Source organism: Schistocerca americana, chromosome 1, assembly GCF_021461395.2.
Source record: "Schistocerca americana isolate TAMUIC-IGC-003095 chromosome 1, iqSchAmer2.1, whole genome shotgun sequence".
Lineage (NCBI taxonomy): Eukaryota > Metazoa > Arthropoda > Insecta > Orthoptera > Acrididae > Schistocerca > Schistocerca americana.
The window spans coordinates 278107901-278133750 of record NC_060119.1 but is presented as its reverse complement, the minus strand read 5'-3'; the positions used below and the strand labels follow the sequence as shown (position 1 = coordinate 278133750).

General features: G+C 41.0%; 1 protein-coding gene across 1 annotated transcript in view; it reads right to left on the bottom strand.

Moving 5' to 3' along the window:
• LOC124625300 (epidermal growth factor-like protein 8) overlaps window positions 1-25850 on the bottom strand; it is a 188889-nt gene that overhangs the window by 9884 nt on the left and 153155 nt on the right. The window contains exons 8-10 of the mRNA XM_047149164.1: window positions 13780-13868; window positions 6359-6481; window positions 4602-4722 (exon numbers count right to left, since the gene is read on the bottom strand). Of these exons, the coding sequence (XP_047005120.1) occupies window positions 4602-4722; window positions 6359-6481; window positions 13780-13868 (333 nt within the window). The remainder of the gene's footprint in view (window positions 1-4601; window positions 4723-6358; window positions 6482-13779; window positions 13869-25850) is intronic.

Here is a 25850-nt window from a genome sequence, read left to right as displayed (position 1 = left end):
TCTCAGTAGTGAATACAATCACACATGAAGTGGGTCACATATGCAGACTAAATAAACAGAAAGCTGAGCCAAATATGTTAATGTTTACTTCATATTTAAATATGATTTAGTGTTCTGTGGAAATATGGAGCAAATTTGAAATTATTTAGATTACCACAGAAAAAAATTATAAGGTTAATGGAAGGGGTGTACCAAACATCATTGTGCAGACAGCTATTTTGGAAAAATAAAATACTACAACTTACATTAAGTTACATACTAAAGAATGTAGATATTGTAAAAGAAAAATCAAACAGTAACATTCCCTGGATCACTTGTAATGAATGTACAAAGCTATCAAACAAGACAGATAAATGATGTACATGTACAACATACAAATGCAGCACTGTCACGAAAAGGCAAACTCAATCCTACCCGGAGACCATATACTGAATTACTCAAACCCAAAAAAATAATAATGGACAGGAACAACTGCAAATCAGCCAAAGGGTTACTTGGTCAAGTGCTATTTCAATTCATTAATGGAACATCTAGAAAAACAAGACTGTAGCACCAATTAAGATTGTATTTGTAATAAAATATTTTGTTTTTGCTAAAAATGTATGTAAAAATATTACAACACAGAAAAAACAGCACTTTATTTCATTCTCAGAGGCAAATAATATCCATATCCACCCTTTTAAAAACCCTCAAATCATACAGTCTTCAGACCAAATTAATAAAAATCAATGAACTACCTTTAAGTAACACAAATTCCAAGATAAAGTTTAGGGAAGAAATTTCAAAAGCTTTCACAATAAAATAAATAAATGATGGACTATCTTTTCACTGTAGCTCTTCATTATGTCATGAGGATTTGGCAAAAAGGAAACCCACCAAATTCAAAATAACAACAAAACTACAATAAGATAGACTGCTGCCTGGCATTTATGGATGAGTTAACTCTCTTAGCTCTTAACATGAAAGAAGTTCATGCTCTGATCACCAGTCTCCAAAAAAATCATGTTGAAAATGGGATTCTTTGAGAAAAATGAGCTCTTATCCGTGAAACCCCTGTTAGAGTCTTCATAAACAACCAAAGAATTAACAGAGTTGTACAGTTGAAATATCTTGCATAAATCATCAAGCATAACTTAAGTGATGGGTAAGTAAAACCTACAAAATAAAAATGCTCAGTTTCAAAACTGCCTAAAATATAATAAGAAATATTTGTCAATAGACATTAAGATCCAACACTATAAAAGCATAATTCTCCTGGAAGCCATTTGTGGTTATGAAACCTGGTTCCAAATTAAAAATGAAAGAACTGACCAGCTCCTCAAGATTGAAAGAATAATCGTCAGAACTTACATAAATAATAAATACCAGATCAAAGGAGTCTGGAGCACAATGAATCCCAGAAATTCTGAAAGGTATTAGAGCAGTCCTCCAAATAACAGGTGTAGAGAACAAAGACAAAATTAATACTCTTCTTAAAAACCACAAATTCACAGCAGAAATTACACATAGGAGGGTTGTAGAAATATCAGGCAAATTGAGAGAATTATGATAAGTGAGAATGAAATGGTACTGGGCAGATCATGAGCACGAAATAGCACAACCTTCAAACAAAATTTGAATGTTGAACCACTCACGTGGTCTAATAATAATAATAATAATAATAATAATAATAATAATAATAATAATAATCATCTTTTGTACCTCTGCAGTCCTAGATTCACATGACCAATAGACAGAAGAATAAAAATAAAGGATGTTGAGATGTTTTGTTTACCGACAGTGACCCATTATAAATTTTTGGACCACAATGTAAAATATTCTGAACCCTAGAGGGGGATGCATTGTCTATCTGGAAAATACAAACGGTACCTAATCGCTAACCACAACATAATAAACAAGATTTTGCACACACATTAGCAGGTGCCTGCATTTTCAGCATTTTGGACTGCCAAAAAACGTATCTGCAAATCCCAAGCCCCCCCTGTGAAAACATACCAAAAACTGTGAGGATCATGCCTTTTGGACTGTATGAGTTGCTTTTTCAGCCCTGTGTATTAAAAATTTCACTCAGACTTGTCAATATTTCATAGTCCTCTATAAATTCCCATTTTGTTTCTGTTATCTGGATGACATTGTAGTATTTTTGACATTCCCCCAAGAGCATGAAGAGCAGCTTCACCTAATTTGCAAATCCTTGGAATGATTGGGAGTAGTCGTAAATGAGGGAAAATGTCACTTCCATAAACAAGAAGTAATCTTTCTAGGCAACTACATGACAAAGAATGTGATTAGATCCACACAGCAATGTAAAGACTATCCATTGGATGCTTAGGCCAAGAAACTTCCATGAATTTAGGTACTTCCATGGTATGATCAGTTTCTACTGTCTACATCTCAGGCTGTAGAAATACCAAGTGCCATTAACTGACACAATGGCAGGAAAAATGTTCATGGCAAACAAGCACTATCATGGACCAGTAAAATGCAACATGTGCCTGACTGAATGAAAGACAGTTTAGACCAAGCCAATACACTGGCACATTCTGTGTCTTCAGTGACCTTATCAGTTACCACTGATGCTAGCAGAACTGCTATAGGGTAGTCCCACAGCATATTACCACAGGTCAGCAACAACCATTATGGATTTTCTCCCAAAAGCTCACAGAATTGCAGCATAAGTGGTCAGCTCCCAACAGGACCTGTTATGATGGATGTCTTAAGGACACAGACAATACCGTGGCTGATTTTCTCTCACATATAAATGCAGTAGCAGTTAGCATCAGTCAAGAAGAGCTCACTGCAACACAACAGCAAGACCCACAAATAAAAGAATTACTACAAGAGGCTGCTACAGGATGTACATTAGAGCAAGTGATGATCTCCAGAGCTGCTGCTCAATTAGAGTGCGGTATCTCCTATGTGTGGCCGTTCCACAAACATTTCAGGACATCGTTTTCAATTATTTCCATGGCATGTCTCACTCAGATATAATCAGCTACAAAATTAATAATGGAATGTATTGCTTGGTCAAAAGTGAAAACAGACTGCATGTTATGGACATGAGCTTGAATTAGCTGTCAGCAAGGTAAAGTAGGACACCATGCATACACCACGCATGGCAAATATCAAATAACAAAGGGGTGACTGCAGCATGTCCATCATCTTGATCTTGTAAGACCTCTGCCTGAGTCAGGAGGTTGTTGATACCTCCTCTTGGCAATAGACTGTGTAGCAGTGGTGCCACTACCTAGTATAACACTGGAAACAATGGCAAAAGCTTTTTCGTCACCTTTTTTGTGTTTGGCAGTGCTTTTACTGTGCCCAGCGGTCTTTTTTCTTTGTTTGGCGATCTTTTCCCAGTGTTTAACAATCTATTTGTATTGTATGCTGATCCACCTTCATAGTTGAAAAATCTTCTTTCTCCCTGTTTGGCAACAATTTTCCTCACTTCATAAATATTTTTCCTTGTTTTGCTACTATTTTTCTTTACTTAGTGATCTTCTCATCTTTATGTAACAACCACTAATATATTTACTTCAGACATATGTTTAACTGTTTGCTGTTTATGATACAACCTTTCATTTGGTGCCCAGAGATAGCATGGCACGAAACAGATCACTAAGAAAAATAGTGTATAAATAATAGAAGAAATGGTTTACTTCAATCAATTATTTTCAAGCATTATAAATTAGTGTATAACATAACCCTAAAATGATTCAGTGTGTACTGTAATGCGACTCTGTAAGATGTAACTGGATTCATAACTGAACCAAGCAATGGAAAATCCAGGATGGAATCATTACAGTATTATGAAAAGTACAGCTTCTAGTCACTGTATAGCGGAGATGCTGAGTTGCAGATAGGACTGTCAAACTAGTAAGCTTTCAGCCAAAAAGGCCTTCATCAGAATCAGACACTTCCTCTCTCCCCCCCCCCCCCCCCCCCCACACACACACACACACACAAATTCAACTCAAACAGACATGAGCCCCAGTCTCCTTCTTACCCCCACCACCAAGATTGCTTCTCCCACCACACGTGGCTGCTCACACTCTGGCGTTGGCAACCAGAGACTGTGGTCATGTGTGGGTTGAGTTGCATTTGCTCGAGTGTGTGTATGTCTGTTGTCTAATTCTGAAAGCTTACTTATTTGACAGTCTTTTTGTTGTGCCTATCTGCATCTCTTCTATATGGTGATTCATAGCTAAAGAATTATTTAAAAAATAGTGAATACATTTAACAAAACAACTACAGTAAAACTAACAGAAGCATGAAAATGAACTGGGGCTGGAGGAATTGGGGGAAGGGAGGGGAGGGGGGTTAGGCAGCATTCTCAAGTGTTTTGAACTTAGTGTATTTATTGATGGAGATTTGTGAGTGCTCTGCTTACACTTCTGTTCCTGTGCTCTCCCTCTTCATTCTCTTATAAGTTAAAAGGCATGAAATTCTTCAACATTTTAATGATTAAGACTATTATCAGTGCTCTTGACCACAGATATCATGTGATTTATTATTCAGTGTGTTGTCTTTCTTAGTTGGTTTGTCTCTGTATCATATGTTACAAATTCTAGCACACACAAAATCTGCGAAACATTACTTACAAGTCTGTATTCGATGTTGTAGACTTGACACTTGGCTACAGAGTGGATTTATCCTTTCAATTTCAGTCCTGTAGTTCTGCAGTGTGCGCATGAGTCTGCCTGCTTCACTTTGCACCAATTTCTGTAGCAAATAACAGGAAGAAGTAAATATAAAATTATGACTTAATACTTTATTATAAAATGCCTGATGGCCTGTATGATACTATAAATTCACAAATGCCAACAAGCAAGAAAATTCATATAAAAGTTAATCTTTCATATTTGTACACTGAAGAGCCAAAGAAATTGGTACACCTGTCATAATAGTGTAGGGCCCCTGTGAGTATGCAGAAGTGACGCAACATGACATGGCATCGACTCAACTAATATCTGAAGTAGTGATGGAGGGTTCATGTCTGGGGAGTCTGGTGGCCAGCGGAAATGTTTAAACTCAGAAGAGTGTTCCTGGAGCAACTCTGTAGTAATTCTGGACATGTGGGGTGTCGCATTGTCCTGCTGGAATTATCCAATGCACAATGGACAATGCACAATGGACATGAATGGATGCAGGTGATCAGACAGGATGCTTACATAGGTGTCACCTGTCAGAGTCAAATCTTGATATACCAGGGGTCCCATATCACTCCAACTGCACACACCCCACACCATTACAGATCCTTCACCAGATTGAAGAGTCCTCTGCTGACACCCAAGATTGATTGTCTCCATACCTGTACACATCCATCTGCTCAATTCAATTTGAAACAAAATTTGTCCGACCAGGCAACAAGTTTCCAGGCAGATTAAAACTGTGTGCTGGACCGAGACTCAAACTCGGGACCTTTGCCTTTCGCGGGCAAATGCTCTACCAAGCACGACTCATGCCCCGTCCTCACAGCTTTACTTCCACCAGTACCTCATCTCCTACCTTCCAAACTTCACAGAAGCTCTCCTGCGAACCTTTCAGAAGTAGCACTCCTGAAAGAAAGGATATTGCGGAGACATGGCTTAGCCACAGCCTGGAGGATGTTTCCAGAATGAGGTTTTCACTCCGCTGTTTCAAGTCTTCCTGCAATATTGTGGATGGAACATCCAGCTTCTCGCAGGCCTACTATACAACCTTGTTCAAACTCAATGAGTAGTTGATAATGGCGTCTTCATCACCTTAAAGGCGTTCTTGACTAACATCAATCCATTGTGTCAAATCTCAAAGATAACTAACGTTCATGACCATTACGGCACATATTTAAAGCAAACCCGATTTGAATGCTCATAGTGGCACTACAAGCACCCCTCTTATGAGACTAGCCCAAAATTTGAATAGATGTCATCTTTCAGACATAGAAACATACCTACTAACTTTTTTTTATCTCACACAGCTACTTCTTGGTGGTGGAATTTTTTTCCATTAATGTATTTCTCTTTTTATATTTATTAATAATTATTTAGGAAATACCACTTTGGATATAGAAGCTGCTCTAAAGAGTAATGCTGTTATGCCATACCACACAGAACCACACATAAAGAAGGGTTACATGTTAAAAAAAAGAAGCTATAATTAGTGTATCAGTGCTCTTTGAGGGCTCAACTAGGAGAATTTGTAGATTTTGTTGTTGATGCAAGTATACTGAACAATTTAAATACTACATTTAAGAAGAATGACAGTTTTTAAAAAGATACTCCTACTTTACAGATAAATATCATACATAGTGGTGTAAAAGTGATTTCTTTGCCTTAAATGTATGTTTAGGCCAACCAAGAAATGTAGCATAACTTACAATGCTTTCTAGCTGATTCTGCAACTCTGTAACACTTTCCATGATGGAAACCATCTTGTTGTTCATTTCTGAGAGTGAAACATAAGAAATGTGTTCTGTTTGTATTTCCTGCAGTGCCATTTTCTGAAAATAGACAAGATACAAACATTTATTGATAAGTAGTGCTGTTTCTTCAATAGAGTTCAAAATCTTGTAGTAAAGATTTTTAAGGCTAAAATAAATTCCAAATTTTATTATATGCAACTGGATAGATGAGTTTAATTACTTGATGTTAATATAAATCACAAGCATAAAATTTTCAATGTGATTAACAAATTTGCAAGTTTAACCACATAATGTTTCATAATGCAACTATCTTACCTTGTTATTTATATTCATCAGTAAAATTTATTTCAGTTACACACACTATTGCCATTTGTAGCATTTTAAAATCAGTTTATGGCTATATGAGTATGATGTGACAATAGTTGTTAACAAAATAGAAATAATGATAATAATTTTGATAATATTAATAATAGCCAATGGCCTTGCCACATTGTCGGATCACTGAAGGTAAGTGCTGTCGGGCTGGGCTAGGACTTGGATGGGTGACCATCTGGTCTGCCGAGTGCTGTTGGCAAGCGGGGTGCACTCAGCTCTTGTGAGGCAAACTGCAGAGGTACTTGATCGAGAAGTAGTGGCTCCAGTCTCATAAACTGACATACGACTGGGAGAGCGGTGTGCTGACCACATGCCCCTCCATATCTGCACCCAGTGATGCCTGTGGGCTGAAGATGATATGGTGGCTGGTCGGTATCATTGGGCCTTCAAGGCCTGTTCAGGTGGAGTTCAGCTTCAGTTCAATATTAGTAATTATTATTAAGGTATTATAATAATCCATAGCATAGGAACTTCAAAACTTTGGCAAATAAATAATTTATCATTGTGTCATCTATTTTTGGAGACACTTATAATTTAGAATGTCCATGGATGGAGTGTTGTGCAATGACTATCTCTCATAATGTGCAGTACAACATGGAGTGTATTAACAAGGTAATGAAGTGTCAAAAATGGATGATTATCTTACATAGCATTTGGAATGTACTTTGTAATGTTAACTAGAAGTGACTCATTTCCATACCTACATCTAGTTTGCATTATACATGGCTGGTCATTAAAATTGCAATGACCAGAAGGATAGGAAGTAATGAAATTTTGCTTATTGTGCATATGCAGTATAGTAGAAAGAACACACGATAATCTTTTTTAGGTGGTTTAGAGTATTGAGGGTGTAACCCGGCTGGGCAATGAATAAAACTGAGCTTGGATGGCAGAAATGGGTATGTCACCCCATGTTATGTCAACTCTGTGCCAGTGTTCATCAGTTTTAATGGCTGACAAGTGGTGTCATGCTAATCAGTCAGCAACTTATGACCAAATGTTTTCAGTAGCTGAGAGATCTAGAGAACATGCTGGCCTGGGTAACAGTCGAATATCCACTGAGCCAAGGTAGGTCAGGACACCATGGCCAACATGCAGCCTTGCATTATCTTGTTGAAGGATACTGAGGTGGAGACCTCAAAGATAAGGCATAGCTCCCAGCCTTAACATGCCAGAAATGTAATGCGTGTCTCATTTACTGGCTTTGTGAGCCACGAGTGATGGTAAGCTATATCCAATGACATCCTGTATCATCACACCAGGTGCTTGGCTGTAATGATGACATTGAATGCAAACTGACAACACTCACACTCCTTGGAGCCTCCACTCGTGGATACATCCATTACTATGCGGCTGTAGGAGTGCACCACAGTCAGCATGCCTCTCTTCGCTGTCTCATCAAAGTAAGCCGCAACAGTGGCCATTGTGCTGACAGTTCATAGTGCTTCAGACATCATCCCACTGGCTTGCTGCGAAAAAGCTCAATTCTTGACATTGCTTGACATTGCTGAGCAAACAATATGAGGTGCTGCCCAAAATATCCGAGAATTTCATTGTAATGATCAAACCAGTACAGTATTACATTTTGCAGCAAGAAGCCTCGAGGTACACATCTTAGCTACTGCAGCACAACATTATGTCATCTTTGGTGCATGCAGTTGTGTGTTGTAGTTGTACATGTCAGGAAGTGCTTCAGTGTTTCTGTGAAATGTGAAATAGATAACACGAAGGAGCAATGGATTTGCATCAAATTCTGTTTCAAGCTGAAAAAAATTGCAGCTGAAACCCACCACACACTCACAGAGGCATGTGCTGAGAGTGCACTGAGTCAAGAGAGAACGTATGAGTGGTTTGTTGACTTCAAGAAAGGCTGAGAATCTGTGGAAGATGACAAATGTTCCGGTCAACTGTCAACATGCACAACACTGGAAACGATTGTGACAGTGCGTGACATGATTCACAGAGACCGATAGCAGACAATTCACTTGGGCTGTCAAGCCTACATATAAATGAATTCTAGACTATGAAATGAAGATGAGATGTTTGTCCCACACCTTCTCAGCATCGATTAGCGAAACCTCACGATTCAGACATGCTCTGAGCTGCAACAAAAAGTTTGAGAATGTCCAAAATTCTAACCCAGAGTCATAACAAGTGGTATTCACCACTGTGGTTATGACCTTGAAATGAGCAGCAGTTATTGCAGTGAAAATGCCATCTCCTCCAAGGCTGAAAAAAGCTCAAAAAATTTGTAGCAACATAAAGTTAATACTAATCAATTTTTTCTACATTCAGGAAATAGTGCATAAGGACTTTATTGCACATTATCAGACTGTCAAAGGGCAGTTTTGCTGTGAGGTGTTGAGGCAACTGAGGGGAAATGTTTGAAGCAAATGGGTGGAGTTGTGGAAAAAGAATTACTGGTTAGTGCACCATGACAACACACCCAAGCACATCTTGCTCACTGTGATGGAATTTTTTGGCCAGAAACAACACGGCAACAGTTCCCCACCCTCCCAATTAGCCCCATGCAACTTATACTCGTGCCTGAACAAGAAAAGCGCACATATAGGTGACATTTTGACTCGATTGAAGACATCCAAGTGGAATTGCAACAGGCCCTGAACATCCTTCACCTCGTGGCCTCCATGAAGTGCTTCCAAAAATGGGAACAACACTGGGGTCATTATGCACATGCTTAAAGTGACTACTTAGAAGGTCATGGAGGACACTATGATGTAAGCATAGTTTTCTGATTTTTGCAATGATACTTTTGGTTACTTAGGGTAGTACCTCTGTCCCCTATGATGCTAGTTCTCTGAGACCACTGAGAGCCCTTGTGGAATTCAGCAGGGCCCCTCAACCCATTGATTCCATATTTGCATGACAGTTGTGGAACCCTAACCAACACAAGCATCAACAACACCACCACAGTCTTGATAAGCCACAATCCTATTGTAGAATTCCTCCTCCTTATGCAAGGCATAACATGAGATCCTCACAAGCAACCAACATTCAAATGATTTTCTCAATGAGAAACCTCTTAGATACAGAATGTAGATGACCTTATTCTTACCTACTTTGTGCAGTTGTGCTGAAAAGTTAATCGTATCAAAATATGTAGCAGCCTTCATGCCAATTTTGTGTCTTTTCCATGCTGCCTACCTACATTGTGCCATTGTGCTGAAATGTTAATCAAATCAAAATATGAAAATTTTGTGTCTTTTCCATGCTGACTTCATGCTGTTGCAATTTTTAAGGCTAGCAGAGTAATTGCAACTGGCAGTCATAACGTATTGGGAGCACAGAGGTGTGATCCAGCTCTTAACTACAGCAAACTTTGCTGTGATGTAGCACATGCTGTAGTACATCAACTCTGATCAAACTGACCAATTTCTGAATTAACATCCAAAAGAACCCCAATCACTCCTGCGCATAACACACTAACAGCGAACAGTAGAGGACATTAAACACATTGTTTTGTGGAGCAAAAAAATCAATGATGATGGCCCACCACTATAGCTAGAGAAATTTTATTCTATACACCCATTTCTTCAGCATAAGTGCAGGAAAATTCCATTTTGTTAGAGCAGATGATGCTGGTCTTTGACAGTGTTCAGCTAACTGCCAATACACAGGATCTTCAAGAAGGTACCAGCCAAGGGGTCGAAACATTGACTGACTAGAAGAAACTGAATCAGAAAATGACATGGTCTGTCATCATAAAAGATGTTACCTTCAGCATGACATACACTGCCGAAAAAAAAAAAAAAAAATACACCTGAGAAGACGGCATTGATGTGGATCTGATGATGGCATATGTTACCTGGTAAATAGTAGATGTACTGATAATGATTTCAAACATAGTCTGTCAATAGATAGCATAGTAACACTGTCGGTGTCTACTCTTTAATATGGAATGATCATAGCCAGAAGGCTCAGTGTGATGTGAACGCAGAGATGCACTTGTGCTTCCTACAGCCAACGACTGAGTTTGACAGGCATCAAATTGTGGCCTTCCGAGTGGTGGGATGTCCTTTTGGAGAACTGCTACAAAAGTTGGATGTGCTGTGTCAGTTGTGCAGTGATGATGCTATCAGTGGTCACGTGAACATTCTCACACCTGTCGATAAGGTTCTGGCCGTCCAAGGAGCACAGACAACTGCCGTTATCATCATATTGTAAAGGCAGCAGTGGCAGGTCCTACAGCCACCACAGCACAGATAAGAGGACCTGTGAGCCCGCATGTGTCAACACAGACTGTTGCGAACCAGTCATTACCAGTGTATCTACAGGCACCCACACCTCTAGCCCTCCAAAGCATCGACATGCACAGGTTGATTGGTACCATCAGAGGATCACTTGGAACATGGAATGGTGGATCACTTGGAACATGGAATGGTGCGCCGTGGTCTTCAGTGATGAAAGCCGATTCTGCCTGCACACAAGTGATGGTTGTTTGTGCATACAACATAGATCTGGTGAGTGCTGTGTCATAGGGTGCAATCATTATAGACACATTGGCCCCACACTAAGCCTTATGGTCTAGGATGTGATAAGCTACAACTCTTGTTCCCCTTTGGTATTTATGGAGGGGACACTAGCCAGACCTCGTATGTGCAGAATGCTGTTAGACCTGTTCTTTTGTCCTTCTTGCAACAGGAAGGTGATGTGTTGTTCCAACACGATAATGCTTCCCCACACACTGCCTGTGAAACTCAATGCACTCTGCAAGATGTGCAGCAATTTCCAGACTTCTCTTCAATCAAGAATGTGTGGGACATGATGGGACAAGAAGTGACTTGTGAGACTCGTCAACCAACAACTCTTACAGAACTATGTGAACATGTCGAGCAGGTGTGGAATGGCACATCCTGGGACAGTATTCACCATCTGTACAATCGTCTGGATGTCAGAATAAGCATCTGCATTGCCACCCCAAGGAGGCTACACAACATGTACTAACATGGATGGTTCAGCATGGGTCCCTACCTTGTGCTTCAGAACCGCTTGCACTGTTGATCTGTAAATGTAATCATTTCATGTGCTTCATATGTATTGTTGCAACAATAAATCTTGTGTGAAATGGAAACCTCTAAAATGGTGTACTTTTTCTCTTCAACAGTGTATGTAAGGACTGCCATCCACGTGAACAGACCCACCTTTGCAACTTGTTGGGATATTAGCACTACAACATTGATGTCTGTTACTTCAAATTGTGAATTACAGATGTTAGCAGCACTTGTGTAAGTTAGGTACTACCCATTTCAGTAGTAACGTTTGGGTAGATTGCAAAAATTACAGCATTAAAAAAACAGCTGGTTCATGACGTGATTGAGTGTCCCAGATGATACTACACTCCTGGAAATTGAAATAAGAACACCGTGAATTCATTGTCGCAGGAAGGGGAAACTTTATTGACACATTCCTGGGGTCAGATACATCACATGATCACACTGACAGAACCACAGGCACATAGACACAGGAAACAGAGCATGCACAATGTCGGCACTAGTACAGTGTATATCCACCTTTCGCAGCAATGCAGGCTGCTATTCTCCCATGGAGACGATCGTAGAGATGCTGGATGTAGTCCTGTGGAACGGCTTGCCATGCCATTTCCACCTGGAGCCTCAGTTGGACCAGCGTTCGTGCTGGACGTGCAGACCGCGTGAGACGACGCTTCATCCAGTCCCAAACATGCTCAATGGGGGACAGATCCGGAGATCTTGCTGGCCAGGGTAGTTGACTTACACCTTCTAGAGCACGTTGGGTGGCACGGGATACATGCGGACGTGCATTGTCTTGTTGGAACAGCAAGTTCCCTTGCCGGTCTAGGAATGGTAGAACGATGGGTTCGATGACGGTTTGGATGTACCTTGCACTATTCAGTGTCCCCTCGACGATCACCAGTGGTGTACGGCCAGTGTAGGAGATCGCTCCCCACACCATGATGCCGGGTGTTGGCCCTGTGTGCCTCGGTCGTATGCAGTCCTGATTGTGGCGCTCACCTGCACGGCGCCAAACACGCATACGACCATCATTGGCACCAAGGCAGAAGCGACTCTCATCGCTGAAGACGACACGTCTCCATTCGTCCCTCCATTCACGCCTGTTGCGACACCACTGGAGGCGGGCTGCACGATGTTGGGGCGTGAGCGGAAGACGGCCTAACGGTGTGCGGGACCGTAGCCCAGCTTCATGGAGACGGTTGCGAATGGTCCTCGCCGATACCCCAGGAGCAACAGTGTCCCTAATTTGCTGGGAAGTGGCGGTGCGGTCCCCTACGGCACTGCGTAGGATCCTACGGTCTTGGCGTGCATCCGTGCGTCGCTGCGGTCCGGTCCCAGGTCGACGGGCACGTGCACCTTCCGCCGACCACTGGCGACAACATCGATGTACTGTGGAGACCTCACGCCCCACGTGATGAGCAATTCGGCGGTACGTCCACCCGGCCTCCCGCATGCCCACTATACGCCCTCGCTCAAAGTCCGTCAACTGCACATACGGTTCACGTCCACGCTGTCGCGGCATGCTACCAGTGTTAAAGACTGCGATGGAGCTCCGTATGCCACGGCAAACTGGCTGACACTGACGGCGGCGGTGCACAAGTGCTGCGCAGCTAGCGCCATTCGACGGCCAACACCGCGGTTCCTGGTGTGTCCGCTGTGCCGTGCGTGTGATCATTGCTTGTACAGCCCTCTCGCAGTGTCCGGAGCAAGTATGGTGGGTCTGACACACCGGTGTCAATGTGTTCTTTTTTCCATTTCCAGGAGTGTATTTCTAATGGAAGACAAGGATTCATTTGGTACTCATTTGATTTAAGAGATGATTTAGTATCAATCAACACTTCATTTATTTGTGAAAGTGTCAGTCAAGATTCTAAATAGCTCCAGGACTTACCAGTTTCTCTCTTTTTTGCAAACTATGACACAGGAATATAAATTAAATAATCTGTATGGTTCCTATAACACCAATTTTGAATTCATTCTTCCACTTACTTTTTCAATGGCTGTTACTCTTTCTTCCAGCCTCTCAGAAATAAATTCAAAGTCCATCAGGTCTCTCGCTTCTGTTGCTGTGATGTTCCCTGGAAAGTTCATATGTGTGCAAGTCTTAAGTATAGGCTATTCCAGCATTTCACACAAAGGACATCTAATAATATTTAATTAGCTGCTTGTTTTAAAGTAATCTTTACCAAAGAGCCCACATACCTGCTGCAAAGAGTACCTCACCGCTCCTGGCTGAAGCATATAGTAAATGGACATGTTGTTGTTGTTGTGGTCTTAATTCCTGAGACTGGTTGGGTGCAGCTCTCCATGCTGCTCTATCCTGTGCAAGCTTCTTCATCTCCCAGTACCTACTGTAGCCTACATCCTTCTAAATCTGCTTAGTGTATTCATCTCTTGGTCTCCCTCTACGATTTTTACTCTCCGCGCTGCCCTCCAATACTAAATTGGTGATCCCTCGATGTCTCAGAGCTTGTCCTACCAACCGATCCCTTCTTCTAGTCAAGTTGTGCCACAAGCTCGTCTTCTCCCCAATTCTATTCAATACCTCCTCATTAGTTATGTGATATACCCATCTAATCTTTAGCATTTTTCTGTAGCACCACATTTCGAAAGCTTCTATTCTCTTCTTGTCTAAACTATTTATCGTCCACGTTTCACTTCAATACGTGGCTACACTCCATACAAATACTTTCAGAAACGACTTCCTGACATTTAAATCTATACTCGATGTTAACAAATTTTTCTTCTTCAGAAACGCTTTCCTTGCCATTGCCAGTCTACATTTTATACCCTCTCTACTTCGACCATCATCAGTTATTTTGCTCCCCAAATAGCAAATCTTATTTACTACTTTGCCTCATTTTCTAATCTACTTCCCTCAGCATCACCCGACTTAATTCGACTACATTCCATTATCCTCGTTTTGCATTTGTTGATGTTCACCTTATACCCTCCTTTCAAGATACTGTCCATTCCATTCGGCTGCTCTTCCAAGTCCTTTGCTGTCTCTGACAGAATTACAATGTCATCGGCGAACCTCAAAGTTTTTATTTCTTCTCCAAGGATTTTAATACCTACTCCTAACTTTTCTTATGTTTGCTTTATTGCTTGCTCAATACACAGATTGAATAACATCGGGGATAGGCTACAACCTTGTCCCACTCTCCTCCCAACCACTGTTTCCCTTTCATACCCCTCGACTCTTGTAACTGCCATCTGCTTTCTGTACAAATTGTAAATAGCCTTTCGCTCCCTGTATTTTACCCCTGCCACCTTCAGAATTTGAAAGAGAGTATTCCAATCAGACATAGTAATGACAATGGCGAAGTTCTTTGTGCCTTACTTGGCAGCTCTGCAACGATCACGAAAGGCAACAGCCAGCGAGAAATTTTTTCTAGTGAAATCATGTTTGATATAATGTAACTTAGGCTGAATTTGAATTTCCAGACTTCGATAATTGAACGAACAACGAGATATTAATAGTCAGAACCCAGAACGTGTAGACCGCTACACGTTAGTTTGAGTTCTGTTTGATCTGCGTCACCAGTGCTTGGAATTATATTGTCTTCATGTCTTGCGTGACCAAATCGTTAAAATGGATGAGTATATAGTGAAATACAAAAGGACTTCGACTGATAATCGTGATGGTGATATCGAATCCACAGCGTGTAGCAGTAAAAAAAAAGGATAAAATTATATACATGGATTCAGCATGACGAAAAAGATGACAGAGTTTATTTTTGCTGTGTAGGTCTACGTCGTGGAAACAAGAGAGTGCCTCCAAAAACTGTTACTGTGAACAAGGATTACTATAATGCATTCAGCCTGACATTGAAATCTCTGAAATTCCACGAAAAATTATACCGGCACTGAAAGTGGCCAAAAAAAAAAAAAAAAAAAAAAAAAAAAAAAAAAAAAAAAAAAAAAAAAAAGGATAAAATTATATACATGGATTCAGCATGACGAAAAAGATGACAGAGTTTATTTTTGCTGTGTAGGTCTACGTCGTGGAAACAAGAGAGTGCCTCCAAAAACTGTTACTGTGAACAAGGATTACTATAATGCATTCGTTAAGTACAGCTTTAAGAACTGATCCGTTACCCTAAACCGACTTAAATCTCATGATAAAAAGTAATTTGCATATGTATTCAGTTAGTACAAATAATTCTATGGAAAAAGCGTAAGTTAGCCATTCTAAAACAAAAGAAATGCAGGCGGCTACAATTTGTTTAAGGAAAATTTTTACTTCAATGATGTTCTTAGTTTGCCAAGGATTGGCCTTACGTGATCATGTTGACGAGTCTTCTAATTTTGTCAATCTTCTGAAATTACGTTCCAGTATATCATGACATGATTAATGAAATTACAACATTGATAAGAATTTCTTTTCAGAGAATTTTGATTCAACAAAGAAAAGAACATGATTTGTATACATTAATGTCGGACGAGACATCCGATATATCAGACAGCAGATGTCTGTTTTCGTACTGTTGATCAAAATTTTGTTGTTCGTGAGTTGTTTTATGGTTTTTGTGAGCTCCCATTTATTGATTCAAATACCCTGTTTAAATCTGTGAAGGATATATTATTAAGATATTATGTGTCTGGTAACAACAATTGTCGTTGGCAGTGCTATGATGGCGCAACAAACGTTAGCCGTTGTCTGCGAGGATTACAGTCACGGATAAAAGAAACTGAACCCAAGGCTATTTACGTTCACTGCTTCGCACATTCCCTAAATTTAGCTGTTCAGGACTCATTTAATACCATTCCAGTATTAAGAGATATTCCGTCAATTCTCTAAGATTTGATTTGATTTATCCGTGGTTCACCCAAGACGCTAGGAAAATTCGGAAATCTTAAACAGTTGATTTCAGATACTCATGGCTATGAAGTTGGTCGAGGTGCCCAAGGAGGTGGTGCATGCGAGTTGTGCAGTGATGCCTGTACTACCGATGGAGATCACTTGGTGTTGTGTCTCCGTTGTGCATAGATAATAATTATGAGGTTCTTTTGCAATTTCTTAGTGATACGCAAGATGAAAGAAACGATGCTGATGCAAAAGATAAAGGATTTCTAAAAGTCTTCAAAAATTTGAAACCCTGTTTCATACCAACATGCTAATTTTTGTATTTCAAAGAGTAGAAATACATAATGCAGTACTTCAAAAAGCTTCATTGAATTTCCACCTTGCTCGAAATTCTGTAGATGCTGTTTTATCTTCAATAGAAGGAGCTAGAAATACAGATATATTCATATCGCTTTGGGAACGCACCAAAGAAAAATGAGATGCATTGCAATTAAGTCCCTCCACTGTTTTCATGCCCTAGAAAGTGCCTTCAAAATTGGGAAGTTGTGAAAAACATAATTCATCATAATTTCAAGAAAAGTTTCGAATTTTATTTTTTAGGTAATGCATCAAACAGTAGGCGGGTTTAAAAGGAGATTTCCACCCAAAACAATGTCACCTTGTCAAAATAGAACAGTTTTGAGTAGGTAAAGAAGACAGTAGTTACATTAGTCCTTTTTACGGGGACTATCTCGACTGTATAAGATTGACTCTTCATCGCGATATTTTGCTGGATGAGGTAAATCAGCTTAATGTTAAATTAGATAGCTTTGAAAGCGTAGCGCAGTACTTGATTAGGACAGAGGACGACAAGTGCTTATAGAATATAAGTCTGTATAACACGATACCAGAATACGTACAATTATTGCGACTTCTTTTAACGACACATGTACTGCAGAACGTTCGTTTTCTGCACTTCAAAGACTGAAAACTTACACCAGAGCCATCATGAACCATGACCCATGACGGGTTAATTCATGTAGCATTATTGAACATCGATTCTGATCTCGCAAGGGAGCTGAATCTGCATCTACATCTACATGGATACTCTGCAAGTCACACTTAAGTGTCTGTCAAAGCGTTCATCGAATCACCTTCACAATAATTCTCTGTTATTCCTATCTCGATCAGCGCGCGGAAAAAATAAACACCTATATCTTTCCGTGCGAGCTCCGATTACCCTTATTTTATCATGACGATCGTTTCTCCATATGTAGGTCGGCGCCAACAAAATATTTTCGCATTCGGAGGAGAATGTTAGTGATTGAAATTTCATGAGAAGATTCTGCCGCAACGAAATACGCCTTTGTTTTAATGGTGTCCTCCCCAAATCCTGTATCATGTCAGTGACACTCTATCCTCTATTTCGCGACAGTACAAAATGTGCTGCTCTCCTTTGAACTTTCTCGATGTTCTTCGTTAATCCTATTTGGTAAGGATCACAGACCATGCAGCGATACTCCAAAAGAGGACGAACAAGCGTAGTGTAGGCAGTCTCTTTGGTAAATCTGTTACATTTTCTGAGTGTTCTGCCAATAAAAAGCGGTCTCTGGTTTGCCTCCTGACAGCAGTTTCTATGCGTTTTTTTTCAGTTTAAATTGTTTGTAATTGTAATTCCTTGGTATTTAGTTGAATTTACGGCCCTTAGATTTGACTGATTTTTCATGTAACCGAAGTTTAACGGTTTCCTTTTAGCACTCATGTGGATGGTCTCACACTTTTCACTATTTGGGGTCAATTGCCAATTTTCGCACCATTCAGATATCTTTTCTAAATCGTTTTGCAATTTGTTTTGATCTTGCAAATGAGTTTACTACACGATAAACGGCAGCATCATGTGCCAACAACCTAAGATCGCTGCTCAGATTGTATCCTAAATCATTTATATAGATACGGAACAGCAGAGGGCCTATAACACTACCTTATGGAACCCCAGAAATTACGTCTGTTTTACTCGATGAGTTTCCGTCAGTTACCACGAACCGTGACCTCTCTGACAGGAAATAACGATTCCATACACAGAACCGAGACGATATTCCATAAGCACGCAATTTTGCTATAAGCCGCTCGTGTGGTACAGTGTCAAAAGCCTTCCGGAAATCTAGATATATGGAATCAGTTTGAAATCCTTTGTCAGTAGCACTCAACACTTGGTGTGTATCAAGAGTTACTTGCGTTTCACAAGAATAATGTTTTCTAAATCCGTGTTTATTGCAGGTCAATAGACCGTTTTCTTCGAGGTAATTCTTATGTTCGGACACACCATATGTTGCATATCGACGTTAATGATATGGGTCTGTAATTTAATGGATTACTCCTACCACCTTTCTTGAATATTGGTGTGACCTGTGCAACTTTTCAGTCTTTGGATACCGATCTTTCATCGAGCGAGCAGTTGTATATGATTGTTAAGTATGGGGCTACTGCGTCAGCACGCTATGTAAGAAATCTAACTGGTATACGGTCTGGACCGGAAGACTTGCTTTTGTTAAGTGATATGAGTTGCTTCACTACTCCGAAGATATCTATGTCTGAGTTACTAATGTTGGCAGCTGCTCTCGATTCGAATTCTGGAATATTTATTTTTTCTTATTTGATGAAGGAATTTCGAAAGGCTGTGTTTAGTAGCTCTGCTTTTGCAGCATTGTCGTCGATAGCATTTCCGGTAGTATACTTTACGTACTACGAGAAACTCCTTGAATTTTCTGACAGGTTTCGAGACAAAGTTTCGATGTGAAACTATTATAAGCATTTCACACTGATGTCCGCACTAAATTTCGAGCTTCTGTAAAAGATCGCCAATCTTGGAGATTTTGCGTTCGTATAAATTCGGCATGCTTTTCGTTTTTTCTGCAACAGTGTTCTAACCAGTTTTGTGTAACACGGGGAATCAGCTCCGTCGTTTGTTAATTTACTTGGTAAAAATCTCTCAATTGCTGTCGATATTATTTCTTATAGTTCAAGCCACAACTGGTCTACACTTACATTGTTAATTTGGAAGGAGTGGAGATTGTCTCCCAGGAAGGCGCCAAGCGATTTTTTATCTGCTTTTTTTGAGCAGGTATATCTTTGGAGAATTTGGGGTTTACAATATTCAGTCTCGCTACGACAACCCTGTGTTCACTAATCCCTGTATCCGTTTTGATATTCGTTATTAGCTCATGATTGTTTGTTGCTAAGAGATCAAGTGTGTTTTCGCAACCGTTACTGCTCGAAATAATTTTCAGAAAATGCGTTTAGCACAATTTCGGACGATGTTTTATGCAAACCTCCAGATTTAAACATACGTTTTCGCCAACGTATCGAGGGTTTATTAAAGTCACCACCAGCTATAATTGTATGTGTTGGATATATGTTTGAAATTAAACTGAAGTTTTCTTTGAACCTTTCAGCAATTGTATCATCTGAATTGGGAGGTCGCTAAAATGATCCAGTTATTATTTTATTCTAGTCAGTTGCCAACCTCAATTCAACGAATTCATCAGCAAAACAACTGTCAGGAAGAGCATGTTCCAGTCTCTCCCTATCTACGCAAGTGATCATATAATTTAAGTTACTTTTGTAGCATTTACGTTTACTATAATTATATAGGGGGTAAATGTGCGTTTCGAAGTGTGACATGATGAGCATACCCCGAGATTTTCAAAAGGGAGTGCCTATGCATCTAATGCTAAATATATATTTACAAGTAAAGGGACCACTATGGACTAATACTGATAGGTTAAATTTTGCTTCCCTCTTTAAACGAAATATAACAAAATTTAATGGTTCAGGATTGAAAGCATTATTACCATTTTTAAGTAATCCATAACTTACCCATGGTACTTCTCATCAGGAAGAAATGTTACACAACTGCCGAATGTTATCGGTAACTGGAAGAAGACAATATTACAAAAATAGTTGTTACAAAATGCATGAAACGATTTCTCATAACAGTACAGAACGTGTGCTTAGGCATGCAGGTCTAATAAAATGTCCTGTCTCTTGAATGGAATGTGTTCAACTCGAGCCATGTGTGAGAAGTGAAACGTATTCTGCAATGCACTTCACAGTGGGAGTATTCAGTCAAACAAGTAATGATCTTTAGAAGTGGCTATCCACACGAATCTACATCCTGCTGCTGTTTGGAACTAGAATGACGAATCTGTGTAACTTCCTTTTACCGAAGGAAACAGCATTGATACATAGCTAAGACGAACATATCAGACAAAAATTGCAGTAGTCTCTCCCAACAGACATCATGCTAATACCATGTAACATTGTCTCTGGCCTTGATAATGGCCTCAGTTTGGCGAGGAAGAGAATCAACAAGGTTTATCTGGTATGCCATATCCAGTTGAAGCCATTCATTGGGGATTAGATCCAGGAACACCGCAGTTTAAGCAGGAATGTTGATTGTTACATCTCATCCTCTGTTCCAAATAGTCACAGACATTGTCTATGGGATTGAAACTGGCAATTTGGTGGGTCAGTTGAGGTATGAAAGGGTGTTCATCAAACTAGGAACTTTGAAGGGAAATGCCCATGGCATACTCATCAATATGTGGAAGAAACGGCAACACGCGGTCACCAAGAATGTTGACATAAAGTTCTTGGTACATATTAATCGTCGCCTGAATGAGTAGGGCCAAATCATAGTCCAAAGAAACATTGTGTAAACATCACACAACCAACTCTGGCCTGAAATAGCTCTTTACACATTGCAGTTTAAACACCTGACTGGACTGCTGATTGACACCTTACTTCCTTTGGAAAAGAACCAAAGTCAGGACTGGTTGGACCACACTCCATGCTTACAAGTCAGCTACTGCCCAATTTCTGTGTTGTTTTGCTCACTGAAGATTTGCAGCTTTATTTCCTACTGTTATCAATGGTCATTTACGAGGGTGTGTGACCCCTAATGTCAATTGCATTTAGTGTCATTCTCAGCGTTCTCTCAGAAACTGGTTGAGATGTGCCTGCATTAGCTGGCGGCAGTAATTCCTGTCAAGTCTTCAAACTAATTGTCACTGATGAGGCGTGAGACTTATCTCTGGTCCGTGTCAGAATCTTTTTATATCCACTGTTCTTACTCCATGTTACATGGTTGCAAATAGTGTATTATTCCTTGTTGGTACTTTGTACAGTCCACAATGACACATTGGACAGGATGCACCAATAGATCTGGCACCTGTGTCCTTGGGCATGTCCAAACATTACAGTTCCTTTGTGCCATTTCGTCACATCTAAATTCCCTTCTTCTTATTGCACTGATTCCGTACAGCTGACTGACACACATACACACCTTGTCACTAATATGAATTATGTCAGTGTTCGATGACCAGATGATCACCTGGTATTACCTCTACACCACCTACAGTGCCCCAAAGTGACCAGTCTGCTCTTTTAAAGAGGAAAGTAACACTTTGTCTGGTTAGCTTATCAGGTCTGTTGTGTTGGACAGACACACAATATGACCTTATTGAAACTCAGTCCACTGGACTAACTGAGCTCGTAGACACCATTCCGGAACGCCTACAGTGTTTACATCACAAAATGTCATGCTGGAATAAGACTTCAGTGATTCAGTAAGTCCAACACAGTTAAATTTTTTTTTCTGAAAACAACCCAAAGTGTGAGTTTCAGCCATTTTTCCACTTATACAGGAAGTCAAATATTGCACCATTTATTCGGATAACTTAGTGAGGTGGTGTAGTAATAAGACATTGGACTCATATTCGGGGGGACAGCGGCTCAAATCTCGATCTGGCCATGCAGATGTAGATTTTCTGTGGTTTTCTTAATTAGTCGAGCTAAATGCTGGGATGGTAATCTTAAAAAGGACATTGCCTATTACCTGCCCAATCCAAGTTTGTGCGCTGCCTCTATTGACTTCTTTATCAATGGTGTATTAAACCTTATCCTCCCTTCATTCTGAAAACAACTCCTAGGCTGAGGCTTAGCGATTTCTCTGCAATATAATTTCTTCTATGAGTAGAAAACAGTCGAGGCTTTCGTGACCGGTTCTTGATGTACTGCTTGTTGGCACTCATTTCAGGATCTTTAGCTTAATGTCATTCAGCCATTTGCCTGATGATTCGCAGCACAGGAACTTGACACCATCGAAGATTCATCCTAAATTACTGGTGGCAGACGAATATCCTGAAACGAGTGCTAACGGGCAACGCGTCTTCCAAGGGTGCTAGTTCAGATGCAGGTGAGCCTCTGTGAAGTTTGGAAAGTAGGTGAAAGAGACTGTCAGAAAGTAAGCTGTTAGGGCAGGTCTTGAGTCTATTCTACATGTACATGTACATTTACATCTATACTCTGGAAACCACGTTGTCGTTAAGACGTGATGGAACAACTTAATGATTCCAGATGGAACGACAACGTACTTTTGTACTGCGATGAATATTATGAGATGGTGGACGTCAGAGCCATGGGATCACCACTGTCTCCAGCAGTCGCAAATTTCTTCATGGATCACTTCGAGGAGCAGGCACTGCAAACTGCGACATTACGGCCGTCTTGCTTTCTACGATATGTTGATGACACCTTCCTGATATGGCCTCATGGTGAAGATACACTACAGGAGTTCGTCGGTCACATGAATGGTGTCCATCCCAACATTAATTTTACTATAGAGATGGAGAAGCACGGCAAACTACCATTCTTGGATGTTTTGGTTGAGCGGAAGGCAGGAGGCCAGCTTGGTCATTCAGTGTACCGGAAACCAACACACACTGATCGGTAGTCGAACGCCAATAGTTTCCACCACCCTGTACACAAGAAAGCGGTCCTGAACACGTTGGTTCATAGAGCCAAGATTATCTCTGACGACGACCACCTTCCGTCTGAATTGCAGAACTTAAAACGTGTTTTCGGGGAAAATGGATACAGCAAAAGAGACATCGCAAACGCTTTCAAGGGCCACCGACGAAAGACATCTGGTGAATCAGTAGAAGAGGCCAAACGGATTGCGTTACTGCCATATTGTGGAGCAACTAGCAGCAAGTTAGGACGTCTGCTGCAGATACATGGGCTAAGACCAGTGTTCCGGCCCGCCCACAAGATACGAGATATGTTGCGCCCTGTTAAGGACGACATTGCTCTTCGAGTGTCCGGCGTGTATGGTGTACACTGTGAATATGGCAGCATGTATATCGGACAAACAATTCGCACGGTTGCGGAACGTTGTACTGAGCACAAGCGCCATATTAAAAAAAGGGAGCTTGACAAGTTGGCCATAGCGGAGCATTGCCTAGAAAATGGACATAAAATACACTTCGAAAATACAAAAGTGTTGGATCATACATCTACATATTGGGACTCCGTTATAAAGGAAGCGGCCGAGATTCGTTTAAACAACAACAATGTCAAAATATACGAGGGCTACATACTCAGCAGGGCATGGGGGCGGGCGTTGGACATCGAAAGAAAGCAAAGACAGATGCGCGACGCAGGAGCGGCAGTTTCAAACGTTGCGCCTGTCCCTGGCGCCACTTGACGTCACCGGTGCTGCCAAGGGCAATAGCTCCGCTAGCTGTCCGGGTCGACTTACGCACGCGCGCCACATTGGGGCTATCTGATTGGCTGCTGATGACGTCATCATGCATATTTGGGAGATGTTCATCGAAAGCTCGAGAATTTTATTCGAACTGACGCGGCTTGAAAACCGAGAACGTTTTATTCATGTATGCCGTAGCGAAAGACTCCGAGGACACATCTGTATTCGTTATTTTTCATTTCATAAATTTCTCCCGAATCTGGTGCTAGGCCAAGCGCATGTACACACTGCAAACTCGCAACCAATGTGCAAGTGAGAGCAGTTGCATGAAATCCGCGTGGATAAGAACAAGCTCTCATACGGTTGGGCCAGCCGCGTGGCCGGCGTACATGCGCTCACTTGACTGTCATTAGCATCGTCAATCTTAGGCAACTTCCGTCAACGTTCGCCAAGCGCATTCACTCTCTCACTCGTACCCCACAGGGCGTGCGGGCCACGCGGTTAGTCCACGCCGCTGTAGCACTCTAGTAAGAGCACTGCCCCTAGAAGGTAAGGTCGCAGTCCAGTACATATTTTTAATATGATGGGAAATTTCGAAACAGTACGCTCTCTGTTGCAGAATGAAATATTCGGTCAGTCAAATACAGTTGTGGAACGTTCTGGCAGATAAAAACTGTGTGCTGGATCGGGACTCCAACATGGGAACTTAGGCATTCGCGGGCAAGTGCTCTATTGAGTTTTTTTCCACTAATTGACTGAAGTATCCAAGCATGACTCTCGATTCGCCCTCACAGGTTTAGTTCCGCCAGTATCTCTGTGAAGTTTGGAAAGTAAATGAGAGGTACTGGAGAAACTAAAGCTGTGATGGGGCGACGTGAGTCGTGCGTGGATAGCTCAGTTGATAGATCACTCGTGCAGTGCTCGCTAAAGGCACAGGTCTCAGCTTCGAGTCCCGGCCCGGCACACTGTTTTAATCTGTCAGAAAGTATCAAAATCAATGGAGACTCCACAGCATAATGAAAATTCATTCTGGAAACAATCAGAATTGAAGCGCTGAGACAACAACAACTAAGTGCTTCACAGCAAGGCACCTTGAATGATTTCTTTCTCGTATGTGACAATGATTCGGATTCCCCGCCAGACCCATTGTTGATATAGAGGAAGACTCTGAGATATTTGGGCTTCGTACCATGGTTGCAGCTTGCTCCCGCAGACGGTACTACTGCAGTTGCCAGCACGTCATGTGGAAGCATCCACTGACGCGAGATTGCCTGTAAATACGCCCACGTGTCCAGCAGTTCTCGCTATTTGCTGAGGCGTTCGAAACATACCATTGATATCAGAGTGATTGTCCTTGCTTGTGTTTATGGTTTTCAATTCGGAATGCTCCTTGTACTGTTTGCGCACTCTTACGAAGACTGTCTGTACACTTTAGATTTTGCTTCTGGCAAGCCTTCACTTCGTGAACTCTGCCATCATAGATTTCGGACGTGCTTGTTTGTTCCACCGGTCTTTGCATCACAGCCAGAGCGAGTGATCATAATCTGTGTTCTACCTACGCAGAATACGATAGAAAAGTCTTTGCTGCCATTTACCAGTGTCCTATGGAAATATGATTTCTCTACTTCACAACAGTAAGGGTATAGATATTCCATTTTCCATTATTGGCACTGTATTTAAGTTTTAATCACCTAGTGTAATACCATATTCCGTGATGATACCAGT